This window comes from Dipodomys merriami, unplaced genomic scaffold, assembly GCF_024711535.1.
Source record: "Dipodomys merriami isolate MVZ:Mamm:240054 unplaced genomic scaffold, mDipMer1.0.p SCAF_2, whole genome shotgun sequence".
Classification (NCBI taxonomy): Eukaryota; Metazoa; Chordata; class Mammalia; order Rodentia; family Heteromyidae; genus Dipodomys; species Dipodomys merriami.
The window spans coordinates 47,497,393-47,522,340 of record NW_027203381.1 but is presented as its reverse complement, the minus strand read 5'-3'; the positions used below and the strand labels follow the sequence as shown (position 1 = coordinate 47,522,340).

The following is a 24,948-nucleotide window of genomic DNA, read 5'->3' as shown; positions in this document are numbered from 1 at the left end:
AATAGCTCTGAATCTTTCTACTGGCATCTTTGTTTTCTCAAGGCTGGGTCAGGAGCACTTTTCTTGGGTTAACTTGTTCCCAGTTCTCCTGGGGAGGGGAGTGCTGGGGGCGGCAGACAATGGAGGCAGTGTGGAGTGTGGTAGAGAGCATTCTTGTCTGTGTAAGCATTTGTCTCAAAGTGTTAATTCAGAAATGGTGGCTTGCAAATGCTACCACCCCATCAGGAGTGTAATTTCAGTGTGTGTGTGTGTGTGAGCGCACGCGTACGTGCATGCGCACAAGTGCGCGGGGGGGTGTGCACGCACGTGTGCACACACATTTTTTCCCCTTAAAACAGTCATTTGAAGTTTGAATCTCTCCAGTCCAAAAGTTATCTTTGAAGTTTGATCTATTGACCCAGCAGCCATATGCCTTCAATTCTTGTGCCAGAGAACCTCCTATATTGCTGGTGGGAATGTCAAATTTAGATCAGTGGGTATTTATGGAAAGTGCCATCTTTGCTCATTCCCCAAAGTATTTCCTGAGTTTTGTTCCCTGGGTCTGTAATTTCCTGCTAGAACCTCAGGAAATGCTCTGCAATAGTAAAGATGTTTAAAGAAGATATTTAAATCAAGTGGTTTTAGTGTTACTTTTTTAAAAAGAGAGAGATTTAGAAATTACACCCACCACGTTGACTATTAAATACTACCCACCTAAATGTCTACCAAGTTTTTGGTAATGATAGACTCTTACCTACAAAAACTGGTTACCTCAGTATCTCAGGCTGTCTCTTCGAATTTTTGTGTCTTTCTTTCAGGAGTCATTTCATTTTGTTTTGTTTCTGTGCCATTAAGAAGTGGTCACTGGCTATCCAAATCACCACAATCATCCAATGGCTCTAAACTGGCCTTTATGGAAGTAGAGGTGTGGTTCAAGTGGTAGATTACTGACCATGAGTGAAAAAGCCAGGGAAGAGCGTGAGGTCCTGAATTCAAGCCCCACTACTGGCACACAGGCACATAGACTCGGTCTCTCTCTCTCTCTCTCTCTCTCTCTCTCTCTCTCTCTCTCTCTCTCTCTCTCTCTCTCTCTCTCTTTCACACGCGTGTGCGTGCACGCATGCGCGCACACACACACACACACACACAAAGAAAAGCAAAAACAATACCAACAAACAAGCAAACCCAGGTTTCTGGGTTAGCTAGTGCCTTTCATTCAACTTCTCAACACTGCAGTTAGACTAACACTGCTGAAATAGTGCATCAACCTTTTGCCCCTCTGTGTCATGGAGTTCCAGCTCTTAGCAATTTGCCAAGGTGTTCCCCCCTCCCAATCCCTCCCAATTCAGTCTAGCCACCAGCTTTTATCCCCTTTCTCTATCCACTGTTTCTACTTCTATTGCAAATCCTGTCCCTCTGCAGAGCTGACTTGCAGTCCTGGATTTTGATGTGATCCCTGCACCTGAGATGTATCCCAATTCCTACCTAAAACTTGAGTGGCCACACATGCATAGTCTGCAGCTCATTGCCTCAGGCTTACTTGTTACCATGGCCTGTGTCAACTGCCTCCTTTCTGAAGTTGCACTGGGCTTCTGTGATAAACTGATTCCCACCTACTCAGAGTTGTCCTCTTGGATGACTTGTTCAGAAGACCATCAGCCAGTTTAGGGGGGAAAAAGGCATTTTTCTCAAAGATTAAATCCTCGTTTCCCAGCATTTCTTAGCACATAGGTAAGAGTGCTGGTGCTGGTGCGGGACCTGGGTCCTGATCATTGATGTGATGGGATTGTAACTTCTACAGACTTCTGAGGGAGAACGAGATAAGAGGAAAAGACTGATGGTCAGAGAATGACTATGATGGCAGGAGGTCAGAGAATGACTATGTCAGCAGGAGGCACGTGGTTTGTTAAACATTTCTCAGATTCTTATTGCTTAAAAAGGGGACAGTAATAGGAACAGCTCCACATGGGGCACACTAGGCAGATGAGACCTTAGCCTTAAACTAAGCAAATTCCAGTTGCCTACTTAGAATGAATCCTGCCTTGGTGGACATCAAATCCAATTAAAGTTTGAGTTTGTTTGACCACGCCAGCAGAAATGGCAATGATGTGTGAGGTTCCAGGATGTTGGAGGGCAGTGCTGGTGTTAGGGGTGACGCTTCACAGTTCCAATTGTTCCAGCCAGAGCTCTGGAAGGGCAGATTAATCTCTTGAATTGAGGTATTTTCAGGTTCTATGGTTGAAGCCAGTCCCTCACATATGAGAGGCTGGTAAGTTTTGAATGCATTTGAAGAGGAAGGAGAGTTCATTGGAGATTCTTACATATTAGATCTGACAGGATTTCTACTTTTTAATGTTTTTTATGTGTTTCTGAGTGTGTGTGTGTGTGTGTGTGTGTGTGTGTGTGTGTGTGTACACATGCATTAATACTGGGTCTTGAACTCAGGCCTTTGTGTTCTCATTTTGCTTTTTTTTTTACACACAATTGTCTCTCTACCATTTGAGCCATACTTTTACTCCCACCTTTTTGCTGGTTCATTGGAGATAAAGGTCCTGGAATTAGTCTGCCTGGGCTGCCTTCACCTATGATTCTTAAATCTCAGCTTCTTAGTAACTAGGATTATAGGCATGAGCTACCAGTATCAGGCCAGATGTCTATCTACTCTTGAACAAAACATCCAGACAGAACAAAGCTAGAGCTCCAAAAACATCTTGCAGCAAACAGTTTGGAACTGCTGTAAAGCTACAGAAATCTCCAGAGGTGGCTGGCATGTCTTAGCAACCATAAAAACCTTACCTACTTTCTGTGTAGCAAACCCAGCTTTTGGTCCTGACCGAGCAACAGGTCTTCCAATTTCCCAGACTTTGTAAGACCCAAGAGGATTGTTAGCAGTTGGGCAAGGTAGAATCTAGAATCTGTATTTCAATAATCCTTACTCTGTCTGGCCACCAGTAGCTCCTGCCTGTCATCTTAGTTACTTAAGAGGCTGAGATCCAGAGGATCACAGTTTGAAGTCAGCCTGGGTAGTCTCCAAGATTTATTTATTTTTGTTGGTTGTGGGGCTTGAACTCTGGGCCTGGGGGCTTGAACTCTGCCTGGGCGCTGTCCCTCAGCTCTTCAGTTCAAGACTAGTGCTCTACCACTTGAGCCATAGTGCCACTTCTGGTTTTCTGAGTGTTTTATTGGAGATAAGAGTCTCATGGACTTTTCCTGCCCAGGCTAGCTTTGAACCCTGATCTCAGATCTCAGCCTTCTGACCAGCTAAGATTGCAGGCATGAGCTACCGGTGCCTGGCAAGTCTTCAAGATTTTATCACCAAAATAAGCAGCAAAATGCTAGGCAGAGGCATAGTGCAAGTGATAGAGCACCAACTCGGAGCAATCAAACCAAGCAAGAAACACAAAGCCCTGAGTTCAAACTGCAAATAAAATAAAAATAAAATTCTTTTTCTGTTTGGTTTAAGTGCTTGTTTCCAAAGCTATTTCTTCCACTCTGCTGACTCTGTTTCTGTGGCTGTGTCCTGGATGCTTGCTAGCACTCTTTCCAAGTCCCTCAGAAACCCTAGCCTATTCTGTCAGCTTTCCTTTTGCATTTCAAACTGTGATGTATTTTTATTTTTACCCAAAACAGTATCCCCAATTCTTTATATCCCACGTATGTTCATGGCATACTTTTGTTCATTCTAGAAGTTTAGAGTAGAGACTTAGAAATATGACAGGTGACGTGTCTTTGCAAGCTGAGTCTGCATTTCTTGTGTGTGTGTGTGTGTGTGTGTGTGCGCTAGTATTGAGGCTTGAATTCAAGGTCTTGTGCTTTTGCTAGGCACTTGCACTCTACCACTTGAGCCACACCTCTACTTTCAGCTTTTGGTTAATTGAAGATCATAGTCTCATGATCTTTTCTGCTCAGGCTGGCTTTGAATTTTGATTCTAAGATCTTGGCCTCCTGCATAAGATGCTAGGTTTACAGACATGAGCCACCAGCTCCAAGTGAGTTTGCATTTCTTTAAGGAAATGAACATGTTTGTTTGTTTGTGTTTTTGAATGCATTTTTGCTGTGTTTCCCGAGCTGGTCTCAAAACACCTGATCCTCCTGTTCCACCTTTCAGAGTAACTGAGATGATAGATGTGGCCCATTTTGCCAGGAATAAGCTTTTGAAACAGGTAATGTCTTTTTGGCAAGAGGAATGGTTTTTCCTGTAGGATTGTGTTGTCATGTCTATTTCCATTCCTGTTTTTTTTTTCAAAGCCTGCCTGTTATCTACTCATTCACATAGCCAAGCTGGCGCAAATGTGGGAGCTGCAAGAGGAAGTGCATCTCAAAGACCCTGTTCTCAGCTTCTTGCCTTGCTGTGAATCTCGAGGCTCCATAGCCTTTCTTGACATTCTGGATGGATTTGTATATGAAGTTCAAGAAACTGAGAAATGTATATACATCACCAATAATTTTCTTCATAATGCATAATGCTCCAGGAAAGGATTGAGGGATTAAAGTTCCAGTGAGTCAAGTTAACACCTGCATTTTTTTCCTGCTTATATTCTATTTAAGTTCACAGTGAAGTGAATAGTGCAGGTCATAGAGCCAGGATTGAAGTGGAGAGCCTGTATATTCCTGAGGCTATAATTCTGGGCTTGTAGGGTGAGCTTCAGTCCCAGACAGCTCTGGTGGCTGGTGCCCAGGCCCTCCTCCTCTTAGGCTTCCTTTCTTCCTGGAAGACCACAGAGATTGCCTTTTTGGCTGGCTCTTGTACCAGGAGAGTATATTCACATAGTGGTACACAAAGTCCCCCTCCTGGATGCACCTAAGACTTTAGTAACATCAGCGCCCAGGTTCTAATCCCAGGGATTATAATTTATTTGGTCTGTGGTGGGGTCTAGTCATTTGCATGTAGAAGATGCTCTCTAGGTAATTCTACTCTATAGCCAGAACTACTCAGTAGATTTGCAATGAAGTGGTATAATTACACAGAAGCACCAAGCCAGGCACAGGCAGGCAGACCTTGCAGCAATCCCACATTTGCCTGTAGGGTACAAGTCAGGGCATTGATCTCCTTAGTAGTCTAGAGTTTGAACATAACAGACAAGGAAGATTGTTTGCATCATGTCTGCATGGGGTTCCTCCCCCTTGGTGAAGTGTGAATAATCTGTCACTCACAGCTGTGTGTGAGGAAAGTCACGCACAGGGCCAGAGGAGTTTCTGGGAAAAAGTCTGCTCCTTCTTTATGATCTTGTGTAGCACTTGCTCTGTGTTCCAGTGTTTCAATGATCACACTTGCAGTCTTGCCTTGCTGACTTTGTCACTTGCTGACTTCTTGCTTTAAAAAATACTTCTGATAAAATATGACTCTTAGAGTTCCTTATGTTTTGAGATAAGTTCTGGGTTGGTTCACTCCACCAAAATTGATCAGATAGCTTTTTGGGTGGCAGTATACTGGGTAACTAGGGATTGAACTCAGGGCCTGGGCACTGTCCCTTGGATTTTTTAAATCAAGTTTAGTGCTCTACCACTTGAGCCACAACTTCACTTCTGGATTTTGGTAAGTAAGTGAAGATAAGAGTCTCACCAACTTTTCTCCTTGGACTTGCTTTGAACCTCAATCCTCAGATCTCAGCCTAGGATTATAGGTGTGAGCATTATTTTGAGCAGTTTTCCTCTTCTCCTCACATCTTTCAATGAACCACAACAGCCATAAAATCTTTGACTCGAGGGTGGTCTGAGCTGCTTCTTCTCTCCTGAACCAGCTACTCATCTTTCCTGTACCTTCTTAGATGGGTGATCCCAGGGAGAGCTGTTCTCATTCACCCTCTTCTTCTGGTCTTCTTGACAACTGTTTTAAGTTGAGGACATTCTGAACTTGTTTTCTGTAAACTTCCTTACTAGTTAGCTTATTATTTCTCTTTTAACTCCACCCAGCTCAATAAGAACTGTTTTCTTTGTGCACATCCCTGATGATACAACACACACACACACACACACACACACACACACACACACACACACACACACACATTTTCTTTTCCTTCTGAAGGCATTATGAGGTATACCATTAACCAGTTTAGTTGGCTTAAATGGCCAGTGGCTCTGAGCAGTTCCAAGTTTTCTAACCTGTTTCTCTCAAACTGACTTGGGTGGTGGGTTAGAGATAATATTCATTAGCCTTCAGAGCCATCTGGATGGGATTGGCGGCCTTGCTAATTGGTCAGGCAGCCATGACTCCCACCTCACAAACAGCAAAACAACACTGAGGAGAATTAGGAGAAAAGCTTGCAACATAAAAAGCCTCAGCAGGAGCTGCCACAACAGGACAGCAGGAGCAGGTCCAAAATTTTAGAAGATTCCAGTTTGTAACTAGAATGGTGTCAGTCTGAAATACTGAACGCATCACAAATGTGTGTGTCATCCTTGTATAGGGCCTCCTGGTTCTGTTGCTTGGAGTCTTTCCCTCTACCCCTTCCCTGGTCCCTTGCCCTTCTTTCTCTCCTTTCTCTCTCTTCCCCTCTCTCCTAAAGAGTATGAATTCAGCATACTGATGAGCATAACTTTAGACTTGGCATTGGTTTCCTAGCTTGTTAGCATTTGCTGAATTGCCATATTTCATATAAAATAGAGGTTTTTAGGGAACTCTACCTGGCTGAGTTTAAAGGACTTTGTTTAGTGGGAGAACAGCTGTTCCCCTCCAGGCGTTCCAGTCCAAGACATCCTCTCCTTCTCAGGAACAGAACAAAGGCATACAGAATTTATGTCACAGATGGATTTGTGTTTGATAAAAATCACTTTTTACTGAATTGAAGAATGGCCTATTCTCTTCAGAAATATGAGCACAATATCTCCTGTGTCTTTAGTATCTTAACTATGTTGGTTTAGTTTTAATTATTATAATTGACTGAATTATAATGGACTTTATTTTACCATGTCCAGCTTCTCCTGAAGTTTTGGATATAGGATTGTTTTCTGTAAATGCAGGCATTTCAAATTCATTATTAAAAGAATACCCCAAATAATATTTGAAGGGCTCAAAGAATCAAAATTAGTAAGGCATAGAAGCAACCTTTTGGGTACTGTTCTCAGCCGACATAAGTAAGTTTAGCTTTTATACTGTGGAATAGAAGTGTAAAACTAAGGGGTTCAGGGTCTGTTTTCTGGGTGATGATGCCCACAGAGGAAGTTGGAGGTATATAATCATTGGCTTCTCACCTATCTATCTGGCACCAGTGGCTCAAACACATAGCTGGGCTCAAATGTTGACTTGTATGATACATATAGTGGTCACATACCCTTATTAGCAACAGATCTAAATTAAGTCTTAGAGCATGTCCTAATTTGAGAGCAGTAGTTTCTGTGTGCGTATGTACACACACCAGTATTGAGGCTTGAACTTAAAACTTTTTCACTAGAAGGACCTCAATCATCTGAACATATTATTAATCAGGCCTTTTCCCTACCTCACCTATTTACAGAAAGAAGAATTTTTTATAGGAAAGAAAGAAAAGGCAGAATCACATTAGCACCTTCCTAAAAATTGTTAACTTAAGTGTAGCTGTGGATTCTATTTTTCTTCCTTAATCCAGTAAAATGAACCTGGTAGTAATGCCATAAACATTCACATCTGAGTCTTTGTATGGACATGGCTTTCATTTTTCTTGAAGAGAATTTGTAGGAGTGAAATAGGGGTCAAAAGATAAATGTATGTTAATTTTATTTGTTTTTTTTGGGGGGGGGGTCCGGTCGTGGGCGTGAACTCTGGGCCTGGGCGCTGTCCCTCACCTCTTCACCTCAAGGCTAGCGCTCCACCACTTGAGCCACAGCACCACTTCCGGCTTTTTTTTCTGCTTATATGGTACTGAGGAATCGAACCCAGGGCCTCACGCATGCAAGGCAAGCACTCTACCACTGAGCCACCTTCCCAGCTCCTGTATGTTAATTTTAAAAATGAAAACTGGACGTATTACTTTACCTTGTCATCCATAGCATCCAAAGCTGGTACTCTACTTGAGCCACAGCTCCACTTCTGGCTATTTGGTGATCAATTAGAGATAAGAGTCTCACAGACTTCCCTGTTTGGGCAGTCTTCAAACCATGATCTGTAGATCTTAGCCCCCTGAATATCTAGAAAAACGTGAGCCTCTGATGGGTGCCCAGCTTAGCCTCTGTCTTTTTGGGTACTCAGACAGCTCTCTTGAATCAGCACCAAGCAGTTAGCTGCTGCTAAAGTCCATGCTGGATGCAGGAGGTTTGGTGGTTACCCTCTGCTGACATGAGTCTCCTTCAGGACATGGACTGTGTTTTATACTTTGTACGTAATAAAAGTAAGTTGAGTCTTCATGATTTAATAGTTTGATTCCAGTAGAAGTTATATAATCATAAACTGACACACTAATTGTAAGGGAACAGATTAATCAGTTGTAATTTCAGTGTATTGTACAGTCAACACCACAACCCAGTGGAGAGCCGTTCCAGAAAGTGTCCATATTTCTTTCTTTTTTGGGGGGCGGGGAGGAAGGCCCGGTCATGGGGCCTAAACTCTGGGCCTGGGTGCTGTCCCTCAGCTCTTCAGCTCAAGGCTAGCACTCTACCACTTGAGCCACAGCGCCACTTCCAGCTTTTTTTTTTTTTTTCTGCTTATGTGGTGCTGAGGAATCTCACCTCATGCATGCAAGGCAAGCGCTCTACCACTGAGCTACCTTCCCAGTCCAAGTGTCCCTATTTCTGTTTGTACTCAGTAACTTCTGCCAAACTTTCCCCAGTCCCTAGCAATAATCTGCTGTCTGCACTTACGTCTTTTTCTGGAAGGATCCTAAGTTGTACCTAGTTTTTATATTCAGTTTCTTTCACTGAATATAATAAACATGTCGCAGGTTCATGTATGCCATATGATGAACTGCTTAGTCATTTGTTTCATTTTAGTGAAGGATACTGTGTGTGTATACATACTTGCTATTGTTTATTCATCTATCAGCTGGACATTCTGACTGGTCTGGTAGTGGGACCTGGTAGTGATACCATAAACATTCATATCTGAGTTGTAGTGTGGACATGGGTTTTATTTTTCTTGAGTAGGTGTGAAATAGGGGTCAAAAGATAAATTTATGTTAATTTAAAAAATGAAAACTGGATGTATTACTTTACCTTGTCATCCATAGCATGTCAGTTGCAAGTATATACATTCACATCCTCACAACACTACACATTCTATGACAGACATTTGGGGATAGGCATTCTGAGACTTGCAGTACCATCTCCTGGCATTAATTTACATTACCCTAGTGACTGAAAACACAGCGTCTTTTCATGTACGTATAAGCCATTCACATACCTTTGATGAGATATTTATTCATAGGTTGATTTTTTTGTATTCTTAGGATTGAATTATAAGTTTTCTCTATTGTTATAAATAGGCACTCCAAGACCTATTGAAATCACAAGGATAGATACAAAAATAAAGCAACACAGCCAAAAATCTGGCAGGCAAGCACACAGAGCAGGCAGGCTGCTCCTTTATTTATCCCTAACACAGCAGGCCCTGCCCCTCTGCTCAGATTGATTGAACTCAGGTTCATAATCTGTGTGTGACTGGCTAGTTTGAATAGGGTAAAATGTATTTCCATAAAGTGACTTTGAAATAAGATTAACAGCACACAAATAATCTCAAAATATACCTGCACCTTATAGTATTTCTTGTACAATCTGAAGTGTGTCTTAATTCCATCTTGTAAAGAAACTAAGACAAAACCTTTTATTTCAAAAATACTTCCTTATCCCAAAGCAGCTCCTCTTTTCCTCAACAAGAGCCAAGCCACCAGGCCAAAGAAGGGACTTTTTTCTTTACCCAGTCTTGGGGCTTGAACTCAGGGCCTGGGTGCTGTCTCTGAGCCCAAAGCTAGTGCTCTACAAATTGAGCTGCAGCGCCACTTTCAGCCTTTTTTGAGTAGTTTATTGGAGAAAGGAGTCTTGTGGACTTTCTGCCTGGGCTGACTTTGAACTACAATTCTTAGAACTCAGCCTGCCCAGTAGCTAGGATTATAGGCCTGAGCCACCAGTGCCCAGATCAAAGAAACAACTTTTAAGCAACAAACTTGATAGACACAATATTTTCTGGGTATATCTGTTCTGATCAGAAACATGGTTTCAAAATATTTTCTCCCAGTCTGTGATTTCCCTTTCCTTTCCTTTTCCTTTCCCCTTTTCTTTCCCCTTTCCGTTTCTTTTTCCCTTTTCTTTTCCTTTTCCTTTTCCCTTTCCCTTTCCTTTGTGCCAGTCTTGGGGCTTGAGCTCAGGGCCTGGTCACTGTCTTCTCTGGGCTGGCTTTGAACCATGAACCTCAGATCTCAGCCTCCTGAGTAACTAGGATTACAGACATGTGTCACCTGCACCCAGCATTGCTTTTTCCTTTTCTTAATGGTGTATTTGAAAATGGTATAATCTTGTTTTCTTTAATTTTCTTTTAGGGGCCATTGTGTTTCTTTATGGATTTATCTTTTGTCTTCTAAGAATTCTTTATCAAACCCAGAGTCACAGAGACTTTTTTCTCCATGTGTTTTTCTTATAAGTTTTATAGTTAATTCTTACATTGAGGATTGTCATGCATTTTGAGTTAACTTTTGTGGTTGCAAAGGAGGCAATATGTAAATTGTGTTGGTTGCACATGGATATCTAGTGATCTCAACAACATTTGTTAAATGCAGTAAGAACTTTTTTATAAGAAAGAAAAGGCAAAATCACATTAGTACCTTTGCTAAAAATTGTTGATCACAAATTTAACTGTATAGCTGTAGGCTCTATTTTTTTCCCTTAATCCAAAAGTTTGGTCTTATTGTAACATTGCAACATCTCTGTTCCTCTGGTGTTATAATAAATTTTCTAGTTATAATAAGTTTTCTAGGTTTACTTTTTCTCACCTGGTTTGACTGTTCCAGGTCCTTTGGTTTTCCATCAGCATTTAGCTTGTCAATTTCTGTTTAAAAGCTGGATGAAATTTTGATAGAAACTGCTTGAATCTGTAGATTAATTTAGATAGAATTTCTGCCTAACATTATTAGTCTTCCTGTCTGCAAGTAATTCATAATACTTGGTTCACCTAATTGCTCAAAAATCATATAGGCTTTTAGTGTATTAGTCTTGTTTCTTTTCTTAAACTTCCTTTTATTTTGTTTTTTTTTTTTTAAATTAAAAACAAATCCTAAGATAGCCCTTCTGTGGTTTCCAGGTATGTTTCTAGGGTCCCCTGTTACTTTTTTGACTGGTCCATCCAGCTGTTTGTCACTTTCTTGATTGAAACCAAAATTTCTGGCTGGCCACACTGGGAGTTTTCTTTGCCCTTTTGCATCAAGTTTATGACCTTGATTGACAACATCACTGGGTCTGTGCTCTCCCTGTCTGCTCTGGAAGTTGCAGACTGCTCAGCCAGTTGTGCCTGGTGATCCACAATGTTGGTGGCTTGTGGTAAGGTATGATGTCCTCATCTGGACAACCATTTTCTTCCACTCATCTTACCTGAAGCTCCAGCAACTTTTCCTGTTTGTTTTCAGTGTCTCCCAATGGCTATATTTGAAAGTTTTATCTATTTCTATAAGTGGTGTGAAGACTCTTGAACCCATTTATTCTGACAAAAACAGAAAGTCCTCTAACACATGTTAGGTGGTGTAGATACTTTATCTACTATGAATTTTTTTCCAATGAGAATCCACCTTTATTGTTCATCATGCCATTAGCTATGCACTGCTTTGACAGTGATCCATTGCTAATATACTCCATGATAATATGGAATATATTGATGTTGACTGAGACAGATAACAAGACATCTCTGGAGCATGAACACTATTGCCTAAGTAGAAAGTAGGCTTCTTTGAATATTAGTTGTGTCTCTGATCCTAGTCATGGTTTAACCTACATTTCTTTCTGTTTTGCTCTCTGTGTCTGTGACTCTGTACCTATCTCTGCCTCTCTCTCACATCCATATATACCATATGAATCTTTATAATCTTTGTGTCTCTTTAAGTGAATAGTGTGTGGCACTATTTCCCACTTAAGTTTAACTAGACTTTCACCTTGAGTTAAATCTCAGTTTATATCCTTAGTGTTTCATTGTCACCACCGATGAGGGAAGAACTTGATGGCAATTGCAGGCCCTAAGAGAAATTGGCTGCCTAATGCAGTCCTGTTTTGGCTGCTTGGAATCTTGGAGCCAGCAGCTAGAAAGAAGGGTTGGCATTCTCCAGAAAACAAGCAAGGCTTCCATTCTTTCAGACTTCTTAAGGCTAGAGGCTGGGAGTTGGAGAAATGCTTGGGCTGGTGAGTATTCACTTGGAAGATGAGGTGGCCAGGGGAGGAAGAATGAGTATGAAAGGAATACTTGAGAACAGGAAGTGGGGACTCATCTTTTCACACCAGTGAGATGTGTGGTAAAGGTAGACCATTTGGTATTACTGGGTTGTTTTAAAAGAAGACACATCAAAGAAGGTATGTGTAGAAGACATCGTGTAAATTAATGTGCTTACAGGTATAATGAATTAATATAGCCCTGCCTGGGTTTTGCTTCCTCCTTTACTAAAATCAAATTTTTCTTGTCCAGCTAACATAATAAAACATAATACAAGGGAGAACTTGGGAAATCATGCGAAAATATTTTTTAACATCTAATTTCAGTAAGAGCCAACAATAGATAGAGATTAAGAGGGGCAGGGCCTTGGGGAACACTCCTCCGGCCTTGACCTTCCCTTATCTCTTTGGAGTGGAAGAAGTAACTAGCCCTGCCTTTGCCTCTTTCTGTCATCTAGAACTGAACCCTCTTTAATGTTTAAACTCAGTTTGGAGACAACCTGGGGATGACTTATCAATTTCTACAAAAAGACAGAAAGGAAAGAAAGAAGTAGTCAGTATTTATTTAGGTTTGATTTCAGGTTTTCTCAGAAAATTCCTATTTTTTTTAGTATATTTATCTTGAGCCTTCTTCTTTTTTTTTTTTTTTTTTTTTCCTGGGGCTTGAGCTCAGGGCTTGGGCATTGTCCCTGATCTTTTGCTCAAGGCTAGTGCTCGATCACTTGAGCCACAGCTCTGTTTTTTGATTTTTGGTAGTTTGTTGAAGATGAGTCTCAGGAACTTCCTGCCTGGGCTGGCTTTTTGAACGGTGATCCTCAGATCTCAGCATCCTGAGTGAAGGTGTGAGCTACTGGTGCCTGAGTTTTGAGCTTGTTTTTTTAAAATCAGGTTTTTGTTTTGCAAATCTTACTGCTCTGACTGTGTGTGGAAGAGGCCATACAGGTTTGCTTTAGATTTCTTTGGTTGATGATCAGTGGACCTGGATTGTCTTTGTTTTGGAGCCCTTGGAATGTTTCCCTCTTAACCTTGATTTTCCCTCTAAAAATACTCACCAAAGGTCCCCAGACATGAATGCAGAATCGGGGATCTGGAGTTCTGGTTAAATAGTGACAAAACTGCTGGAGGAGGCATGATCTCATGAATCAGTGTGGCAGGCTTTGTTCCATGCTTGGCCAAATTGACTAAACCTAGAGTGTTGGAGCTGGAAGAAATCCCAACAGATGATCCTGTCTCTTGAACTCAAAGCAGTCTCAGGAGTGGGGGTGGGAGAGCTGGTTAGACAGGAAGCATAGCAGCTCTAGACTGAGCCGCTGAGAATCTATACTTTAGCCAGATTCCCCTGATCTGAATATTAATGTCAGAAACCTACGTTTAGTTTGGCTGTCTCCACCTTGGTGCAGAATCCAGTCATACTAAATATACCTGTACATAGTAAGCAACTTCCTCTTCTGTCTTTAATAATATAGTTATTGATAATCCAATCTTAATATCATACTAACATTTTCTTTTTGCTTTATCTGGTGATACTTGGTTTGAACTCTGGGCACAGGACTTGCTCATCAGGTAGACTACCATTTGAGACATACTCTAGTCCTTTCTACTTTAGTTATTTTTCAGATGGAGCCTCCTGCTTTTAGCCTAGGGTGACCTAGACCTGATCTTCCTATTTCTGCCTCTCAAGTATCTGGAATTTCAGGCTGAGCCACTGTGTCTGGCTTCACACTAACATTTTTCAGACATTGTCCTCATCTTATGAACACAACTCTCCCCTTATCTGTAAGAGGCATACATTCCAAGACTCCTGGTGGGTGCTTGAAATTGTGTGTAGTACTAAGTCTTGCATGCACCAATTTTTTCCTTAAACATACATGTTTATATAAGCTTCATTTGTAAATTAGACATGGTAAGAGATTAACAACAATAATGGCAAAGTGGGACAATTAGAGCACTGTTCCATAATAAAGTTATTTAAAGCATATGAATTGCTTACTTCTGCTATGCAGTTTTCATATATATATGATACATATATATGTATATTACACACACACATACACACACACACACACACACACATACACACACATACACACGTGTGTTTATATATCTATAGTTGAATGCACTTAGCCAAAATCATAGAAACCAACATTGCATGGGTTAAGGGGATGCCAGTATATCTGTCACAGAAACTCTCTCATCTTTTCTGCCTCTACGGAGCTATGCCATGCTTAATACTGGATTGACAGGAGGTGGGGGTTGGGGCTGGTTGGAAAGGCATGCATTTATCCTTAGCAACTCAGGTTTTATTTTTGCCACTATTGGAATTCGACTAATTCCATAATCCAGTGTGTTTTCTTCTCACCCACTTGGTACCCTTTCATTATCTATGTCAAGATTTTAAATGTTGAACAAAGAGGTGTAGGGTACACAGAGGAAGGGGGAAGAAAGCCCAATCTCATATACTGCATGAGTTTGTGTTGTGCTTGAAGATAGCATTTTAGGAAAGTGCCTTCCTTCCTTTACTTCCCCATCTTGTTTGGTGAATGAGTGGTCTTTGCTCTCCAAAGGAAATCAGTTCCTGTGAGGCGATAGGTCAGTTCTGGAAGGGAATGACAGCGAGGTATGGGGGAAAATTAGGAATCAGCAATATGAAGTGTGATGTATATATGCAGTAGAGATATGTAATATGCAGAATAGGGACAGATACAGAGTTTAAGCAAGCAAGAAAGGAAACTTTTAATGGGAGCTGCTGGTTAGGTTTAGAAAGTGATTAAAACCTTGAAAAGGACATTTTTAGTGGTTAAGAAAAAAAAAAAGAGAGATCCCAATTGGAGACAGGAATGTGAGCTGAAGAACTGGAGGTCATGCACATAATTTTTTTTTTTTTTTTTTGCTGGTTGTGGGACCTCAGTTCTGGGCCTGAGCACTGTCCCTCAGCTCTTCAGCTCAAGACTAGCACTCTACCACTTGAGCCACAACGCCACTTCCAGCTTTTTCTGTTTATGTAGTGCTGAGGAATCGAACCCAGGACCTCATGCATGCAAGGCAAGCACTCTACCACTGAGCCACCTTCATGAACATAATTTTTATATCCATATTTTATTTAGTAACAGCCTTTGGAAACCATTACCCCCATTCAGTCTAAATCTATATATAATGAGACAAACCAGCCTCGGGGGAATGGTACTGAAACTGAGAAAGCATAGCACCCTCAATACCAGCAAGAAGTGCTCCAAGATTGTTGAAATAATCAAAGGGGACAATCAAAGATCTGTCTTTGATTCATTATGGTTAAGGGTGTTGTCTGCTGTTATCTGTAAAGTGAAAGATCCTGCAAAAGGTATGTGCTAGAGTATCTCTCCCCTGGTGTGCTGTGTCTGGTTGTACCTCCTCCATCTCAGGATGGAGGGATAGACTTGTGCCATCTAGTGTGTGTGAACATGTTCCATGATGCTCCTACTGAAGTGTGCTTCTCAGGACTTGTTCCTGTGGTTAAACTATGCAGACTGTATGATACCTAACTGGTTTTGTTGCTCTGTACAATCTTTCTGGGAATCTGTATTTTAATTATGTCTTTGTATTAAATATTTTAACAAAATCTATGAATATATGCCTGGTTTTCCCTCTGATTGTGAGACTCTTGGATCAGGAAGAGCTCACTGGTAACACTATTTCTGTGAGGCTTGGAATAGAATTTCACACTCGAGGGGCTCTCATTAAAAGCTTACGTAGCTAGAGCCAGGTGCCAGTGGCTCATCCCTGTAATGCTAGCTACTCAGGAGGCTTAGATATGAGGATTGTGGTTCAAAGCTAACCTGGGCAGGAAATTTCATGAGACACTTATCTCCAATTCATAAGCCAACCCCCCCCCCAAAAAAAAAACCTAGTAGAGCTGTGGCTTAAGTGGTAGCCTTGTTCAAAAAAACTGTGGAACAGTGCACAGACCACTTAAGTGTCTAGAGCACTACCAAACACTATCACTTGTGTTTTATTCTGATATGTGTAACTCTGAGAATATGACTAAACATGAATTCACACATCTACCTAAAATTCATTTCATTATAACACCTTAATATCACAGACCTAGAATATTATACTATTAGAATAAATCAGTACCTTTGATGTAATTATTCTAGGGTATTATTTTTTTGGGTCAGTGCTGTGGTGTGAACTCAGGAGCTCACACTCACTAGGCTTGCTTACTTGACTTGCCATTTGAGTGACACCTCCATCCAAGCTTTTTACTGGTTATTTTGCTGATAGATTCTAGCAAACTTTTCTTCCTGAGATAGCTGTGAGCCTTGATTCTCCAGATTTTAGCCACTTGAGTAGTTAGGATTACAGGCATAAGCCACTGGTGTCAGGCTATCCTGGTCTATTATTAAATGCCTTCAGGAGGTTTTACTGAATAAGTTCTACAAACCATTGTTTGTAGTTTTTATGTCAGTGGCTATCATGTTTCCTAAAGAAATACAGATATTTCATTTCTTTTTTTTTATTATTGTGAAAATACCATACAGAGGAGTTACAATTACATGGGCAAGGTAATGAGTACATTTCTTATCAAGCATTGTTGCTTCCTCCTTTGTTAGATATTTCATTTCTTATACTTGATTTCAATCAGCTGATGTGAACATTGGCGAACAAAATTGATTTAAATGATTAAAAAATAACAAACTTTTCAATTTAGGACCTTAATTTCTACCTCCACAGATTCTCCACAGATTCTATTAGTGGCTTTGCCTTGGAAAATAAAGGCTTCTGCCACCAGAAGATACTTGAATGATTCAACCATGTAAAATATTCATTCCAATTCTTAGTAGTAATAATGTGAAATTTTTTACTTTAATCCTTTAAGTTAATTTTTCCAACTATCACATTGATTTTGAATATGGACTAGGTAAATTTAACATTTTGTGGGTGTCAGAAAACATTTTTTTTTCTAAATGGGAAAGACTTACCCTTTTCTTAAACAGGCAAATCAATACTCTGAGCAGTTGGCTGTAAATTGTTTGAGAAATATTGACTAAGAAAGTCTTGTGCGGGACGCTGTTGGCTCATGCCTGAAATCCTAACTACTCAGGAGGCTGAGATCTGAGGATTGCAGTTCAAATCCAGTCCAGGCAGGAAAGTCTGTGAGACTCTGATCTCCAATTAACCACCAGAAAACCATAAATGGTGCTGTGGCTCAAAGTGAAAGAGCACTAGCCTTGAGCAAAAGAACTCTGGGCCAGGGCCCAAGCCCTGAGCTCAAGCCCCACGACCGACAAAATAAACAAAAACTAAAACAAAAAACAGCTCTTGTAATGAGTACAGACCTAGTGAACAATTCAAAAAAAATTTTTTTTTGGTTCTTCTTGGAGCTTGAACTCTGGGCTTGGGCTCTGTACCTGAGCTCTTCAGCTCAAGGCAAGTGCTCTACCACTTGAGCCACAGCACACTTCCTGTATTCTGGTGGTTTATTGGAGATGAGTCTCATGGACTTCCCTGCCCAGCCTGGCTTTGAAACTATGATCCTTAGATTTCAGCCTTAGCCTCCTGAGTAGCTAGGATTACAGGTGTGTGCCACCAGTACCTGGCACAGGCATTTTACTTTTAAGTCAAGAAAATATATTGTCTTGGGAACACAAAACTCCCAGAAACCTCTAGAAATGAATTATCAAACTACCTGGCAATTTCTCCATATGGGGATGGTTTATATGTAGTAGCATTTTTGTCTATCACTTAATGTTACTTAGAGAACTTTCTAGTAGATTAACATGGTTCTGGAATAAATTCCAGAAGGCCAAGTGTACTCAAGATATGAAGACAAAAGGAGACAAAACAAAAGCAGCCAATGACTAGAGGGAATTTGTTTCATGGTTGCTGGTGCTTGGAGTAATAAAGTAGTGACTGGCTAAATGTACTATGGGAAATGATTCTGAATTGTGTGTCTGAATGGAAAAAAGGCAAACATTAGTACTACAGTAATAATTACTAAGTAAATAAAACCTCTTAACAAATATGTGTAGTATGATGTGTTAGGGGCATGCATGACTTGCTAATGGGAAAATAGCCTTGTTTGGGCCATGCTACAGAATTGATAACACGATGTTTATATGTGAGACAAAACTTTTTTTCTTGGTAAGGCTTTGATCCCCATGACCTTTCTTATTCTTTGATTTCCCTCCCCTCTTCCTGCTGGGGGATCATTAGTGCCTTGCTCTGAAATATTTCAATGAGCTTTATAATGATTCAGAGACTCCTGTTACCTCTGGAAAACATCGTTTTCCAACATGCTTTCTCTCCAGTCCCCACCTCCAGCTTTCTTTCCCCTTCACAGATGTGGTCCCATGCAACAAGGAATAGAAATGACTCTGTCAAGCCTGGCGCCGGTGGCTCATGTCTGTAATCCTAGCTACTCAGGAAGCTGAGATCTGACGATCTAGGTTCAAAGCTGGCCCGGGCAGGAAAGTCCGTGATACTCTTATCTCCAATAAACCACTAGAAAACCAGAAGTGGTGCTGTGGCTCAAGCGGTAGAGCGCTTGCCTTGAGCTGAAGAGTGCAGGGACAGCACCCAAGCCCAGAGTTCAAGCCCCATGACCGACCAAAAAAAAAAAAGAAAAAGAAAAAGAAATGACTCTGTTAAGTGGAAATTGTGAGAATAACTGTAATATATACCACAAAGTTGTTTATGTGTGTGGTACTAGGAATAGAACTCTCAGCTCCTTTCATCTCTTGGCCTTTACATTAACAGCTGGTGCTCTACCACCTGAACCATGCCTCTGGTTTCAGATTTTTTTTGTGGTTAACTGGAAATAAAACTATTTTCAATTTGTCTGACTAGCTTTGAACTGAGATTCTTAGATCTCAGTCCCCTGAATAGTTAAATAGATAGGATTATAGGTATAAGCCAATGTTTTTTGTTTGTTTTTTTCAGATATGTTTTCAACTCTCTTTTCTCCTGATGGCTTTAAATTATGATTTTTCCTTCCTCATCCTCCCAAATAGCAAGGGTTACAGATATGTTCTACCATGCCTGGCCCTTTAGGCATAGTTTGTAGTAAGATTTTTGTTTTCAACTATTAGTTCATCTGAGAAGGAAGATTTAATTTTAGTAAAAGACAGCTTCTGTGTATATTTTTTTAATTAATCATTTAACTGTCATTCTAAATAGCTATGCTAATGAAAGGACATGTGGAAGATCAAGGTGAGGAAAAATGAGAATTAGTCTTTCCTCCATGACTTTATGCCTTTTGGTCTTCCTTCCTTTTTGGTGCTACAGATAGGATCCAGTGCCTTGTGTATTGTAAGCAAATACTCTACCATTAAGTCACCTCCTTCCCTCTCCCCCATGGGAGTTCTTCAAAAGCTAGCTAATATAAAGAACTACCTACAGTTGATTTATTATTCAAAAATGTCATATTCATGAGGTATGTGTTGCATTTTCTCCATGACTTGAGGCAAAGAGTCCGGGGTAGGGTGGGGGGTAGCAGGGGCAGGGGATGACTGCCTAGCAACCCTTGCTTCAGCTCCAACAAAGGCTCTCACAGCTTCTCAAATGGGAGGAGCTTTGTGATACTGGGAGTTCTCTTGATGTCCAGAAACCTGAGGGGGCGAATGAGAAGAACGCAGGAACATCTGATAACTGGTGAAGAATGTTTTCTTGATAGAGAAATGCATTGTTCAATCAGTTCTTGTAAGCCTGGTTTCTTCTTCTCTCTTGGCTAGTTGGTGTGAGGGAAAGGGATTAGAGTTGATTGCAGCAAATTTTAAGGGGTATATGAGATTCAGAAGATGTCATTTTAGCTGTATAGACAGAACACCATAATTTGTGTGTGTGTGTGTGTGTGTGTGTGTGTGTGTGTGTTTATGTGTGTATGTGTATGTGTGTGTGTGAATACTGGATCTTTAACTCAGGGTGTGGGCACTGTTCTTTTTTTGTCACTGAAGGCTGATATTCTATCACTTGAGCTAAACTCTACTTCTGACTTAAAAATTTTTGTTATTACAAAGGTGATCTATGTACGAAGGGGCTACAATTACATAAATCAGGTAAAGAGTATATTTCTTTTTCTTTCTTTTTTTGTCTGCTATGGAGCTTGAGCTCTTTTGCTCAAGGTTAGTGCTCTGTCACTTTGAGTCACAGCTCCACTTCTGTTTTTTTTTTGGGGGGGGGTTAATTGGAGATAAAAATCTCATGGATTTTTCTGCCCTGGATGGCTTTAAACTGTGATCTTCAGATCTCAGCCTCTTGAGTAGTTAGGATTATAAGCATGAGCCATTGGCACCCAATGACATACTATAATTTAAAAGCATTCCATGCTTTAAATTATTAGCTCTTAAAGAATAGAGCTACCAGGCAACTGTCACACTCGAGGCTTCACATATCACTTTAGGAGCTATGTCATCACACAAAATATAAGAATTAACAGGGTGCACTGAGACAAAGAAGTTTGCTTGCATGTCCATGTAGCAAGACACTGTCATTAACAAGAGTTAGTTAGTAGCCAGAAGATGGTGGCTCACACCTATAATCTCGTAGCTACTCAGGAGGCTGAGCTCTGAGATCACCCTTTGAAGCCAGCCTCAGGTAGGAACGTCTATGAGACTCTAATCTCCAAATAACCAACTGGGAAAACAAGAAATGGCACTCTGACTCAAAGTGGTAGAGCACTAGCCTTGAGTGAAAAAAACTCAGAGACAGTGCCCAGGCTTTGAGGCTCAATAGACAGGTATACAAATAGACTAACTACTGCATGGATAAAATGAATAATTTGGGGAACTGTATAAATTGATTCCACATAAAGCATTTTTTACTTCTTTAAGGGAATATGATTATATAACCAATTTCAAGCCACAAATGAAAATACATATGAAACTTATTTGGATATGTATATAGTATTTGGTGTTCCAAATTTTATAGCATATAGAACCAACTAATAAATAGTCAGAGGCTTGGGGCCTATTAACTTAATAGGGTTTTTTTTTTTTTTTTTTTTTTTTGTCAGTTACAGACTTGAATTCAAGGCTTGGGCTCTGTTCCTGAGACTATTTGTACTCAAAAGCTAGCACTCTACCAGTTGAACCACAGTCCACTTCTGTGTTTTTTTGAGTAGCTAATTGGAGATCAGAGTTTCATGGGGACTTTTCTGCTCTGGCCAGGGTGGAACTACAGTCCTCAGATCTCAGCCTCCTGAGTAGTTAGGATTATAGGCTTGAGCCACTGGCACCCAGCTGGGTTCTTCTTTTACATTAGAACTAATAGGTAATTCTGCTTTACATAAAATTTTTGAAAGACTCAAACATTTTTTAAAAAAATCAGTGGGGAGTACTTCTTTAATGCACCTGCTCTTACAACAATGATTATTTTGTTCTAGAGTTTAAATGGTTAAAATATTTATAACATAAATAATATTTAATATATTAGTTCCTAAAAGTAAAGACATAAATTCTTTCTATAAAATTAAAACTACCCTATGCTATTTCAAATTTCACTAGAAAACCAACAGTTCAGAAATAATCTTGACTGTTCTTTTTTCATTTCTTTTCATTTCTGTTCTTTTCATTTCTCACAGTGTTGTGGAGAGAACCCAGGGCCTGCATGTGCCAGTGCAGTGCTCTACCTCTGTTCTACCTCCCCAGCCCTGACTGTATGTTTTGTTTTGTTGTTATAAAGAAAACACTCTATGCTGTGATCATTGAGGATCAATTTCTAACAAATTAGGGAAACTCCAGGAAGCTTAAGACCCTCCCAATTCTCTGTCTGTTTCCAATGTCTGTCACATAGACCTCCCTGGTCATTTCATAGTCAGTGTCATTTCTAGATCTTTGTAGAATCTTCACTGCTATGATCCTCTCTTAGCAATAGAATGCTAACTCTCTAAAGAAACTAATAGAAATACTTTATGTCAGAGTCATGCAAAAAATGTTTTTGAGTAATATGTACCTGGTTCTGACCCTAGATGCTTCATGTTAAAAATCAGCAGAGACAAAGAGACTACACAGAGGCCAGGATTAATGCAGAGTTGAAGAGAATTTTGTAACTTGGACTTTTGTGTGCGAATGTTGTATTCACCAAAAAACAAAACAAAATAAAACGAGTAATGAAAGAGAAAAACTAGATAATTATAGCATAGATTTCCTAAATCCTACTAGAACGAGGCAACTTGTTTGTGTTAGATTTAAAAAGAATTAGAAAGCATTAGGGCACCTCACTTCAGCATTTGCAGCAGTATTTGTCTATGAGTTTCTTACTTCTAAAATAAAAATTTTAAATAGAATGGAAGAAAGACAGCCTTTTCAGTAAATAGTGCTGGCAAAATTGGTTAACTACTTGTAGAAAACTAAAGCTAGATCCTTATATACCACCCTGCACTAGAATCAACTCCAAATGGATCAAAGACCTTTGAGTCAAAGCAGACATTCTGAAAACATTACAAGATGGAATAGGAGAAACCCTAGGTCTCCTTGGCACAGGCCAAAATTTTCTTAGTAGAGACTCAGAAACACAACAAATCAAAGAAAGGTTGGACAAATGGGATTGCATGAAGTTGCAGAGCTTCTGCATGGCAAAAGACATAGCTAGCAAGATCAATAGAAAGCCCACGGATTGGGAGAAGATCTTCACTAGCCATACAACGGACAAGGCTCTCATATCTAAAATATACCTTGAACTCAAAAAATTAAATCCCCCAACAACAAATTCTCAAAGAAACAACTGCCCAATAAATAAGTGGGCTAAAGACTTAAAGAGAAACTTCTCTGAAGAGGAAAGAAGGATGGCCAATAAACACATGAAGAAATGCTCAACCTCCCTAGCCATAAAAGAAATGCAACTCAAAACAGCATTGAGATACCAGGTCACCCCAGTTAGAATGGCTATAATCAAGAACTCTAATAACAGAAGATACTGGAGGGGATGTGGACAGAAGGGAACCTTCCTGCATTGTTTGTGGGAGTGTAAACTTGTTCAACCACTTTGGAAAGCAGTGTGGAGGTTCCTCAAAAGACTTCACATAGAGCTCCCCTATGACCCAGCAATCCCACTTTTGGACATTTACCCAAATGATCACAAACAAGGCCATACCAAGGCTACCAGCATATCTATGTTTATTGCAGCCTTATTTACCATAGCTAAGATATGGAACCAACCCATATGCCCCTCAGTAGATGAATGGATCAAGAAAATGTGGCATATATACACAATGGAATTCTATGCCTCCATCAGAAAGAATGACATTGCCCCATTTGTTAGGAAATGGAAAGACTTGGAAAAAATTATATGAAGTGAAGTAAGCCAGGCCCAAAGAAACATAGGTCCCATGGTTTCCCTTATTTGCAATAAGTAGTATATGTCTGATCAAGCAGAAAAGGTCAGATAAGTTGATGTTAGGGAAATGAACCCTAAGATATGTATTCAAATGTTTTTTTTTCTTTCATGCGATTGTTTCTAACACATTTATAAGATTATTTCTTTGTTGCTTTGTATGTCTCTCCCCCACGGTATAACCCCTGTTTTCACGGTATTTGATGTTGGTATAATTTGTGGAGGGGAAGGGAAAAAAACAATTCATTAAAATAGGGATACAGGTGGACCCATTGCAACAATGAGATGTACAAGTCATTATGTCAAAAACGGGGGGCAGGGGTGCTGGGGGGGAGGATTGGGTGGGGGAGGCGGGGGGGGGATGGGAAAGGATAGGAAGGGGAAACAAAGGAGGAGGCTACAATGCTTGATAAGAAATGTACTCATTATCTTGCCCCTGTAATTGTAACCCTTCTGTACAGTATTTTCACAATTAAAAAATAGTTACGGATAGCAAATATCTAAATCTGCAAAACTTAGTTGCATGCATTCTGTATTTTTTTTTTTCGTGACTGCATGTGCTCGGGAAAGGCAAACTTATATCAAATTATAGTAATCCCCAAAGCTTCCTGTGTCTGTTGTTCTCAGTCCCCACCAATGGTTGAGTTTTGAGGTTTATTTTATGTTTTGATAGCCATTTTGCTTGTCTCAGAGTCTCATTTCCATGAAATCTGATTACATTCTGTGGATACTGACTTAGAGGAAGGCTTCCCTGAGCTCCTGTGTTTAGAATCTTTTCTTGATTCTCCTCTAAAATGGATGGTTCAACTGATCTGGAGAATTTTGACTTTCAGGTCTGTTTCCTGCCATTCTCAATCTGGCCAGCAATGCTCACATCAGTGCCAATGCCACCTGTGGGGAGAAAGGGCCTGAGATGTACTGCAAACTTGTGGAGCACGTGCCCGGCCGGCCAGTGCGGAATGCCCAGTGCCGGGTCTGTGACAGCAACAGCACCAACCCCAGAGGCAAGTGCAAAGCACATGGGAGATTCTTTGTTTTACTGTATCTGGATAGGTATCTATTTGTCTATTCCATCTATCTATCTATCTATCTATCTATCTATCTATCTATCTATCTATCTATCTATCTATCTATCTATCTATCTATCTATCTATCTATCTATCTATCTATCCATCCATCCATCTATCTATCTATCTATCTATCTATCTCACCTTTTTGTTTATCTACTGACTTTTCTACCTCTCCTTCAGTCACTCCTCTATCTGTCTGTCTGTCTCTCTCTATAATCTCTTGATATAGAATCTATTTACCTATCATCTTTCTCTCCCTCTCTCTCTCCATCTGTCC

The 24,948-nt window shown here is 40.3% G+C and overlaps 1 protein-coding gene across 1 annotated transcript in view; it reads left to right on the top strand.

The window, feature by feature from the left end:
* The window catches only part of Lama1 (laminin subunit alpha 1), a 155,697-nt gene that overhangs the window by 5,940 nt on the left and 124,809 nt on the right, over positions 1–24,948 (top strand). The window contains exon 2 of the mRNA XM_070028852.1: positions 24,435–24,605. Within this exon, the coding sequence (XP_069884953.1) occupies positions 24,435–24,605 (171 nt within the window). The remainder of the gene's footprint in view (positions 1–24,434; positions 24,606–24,948) is intronic.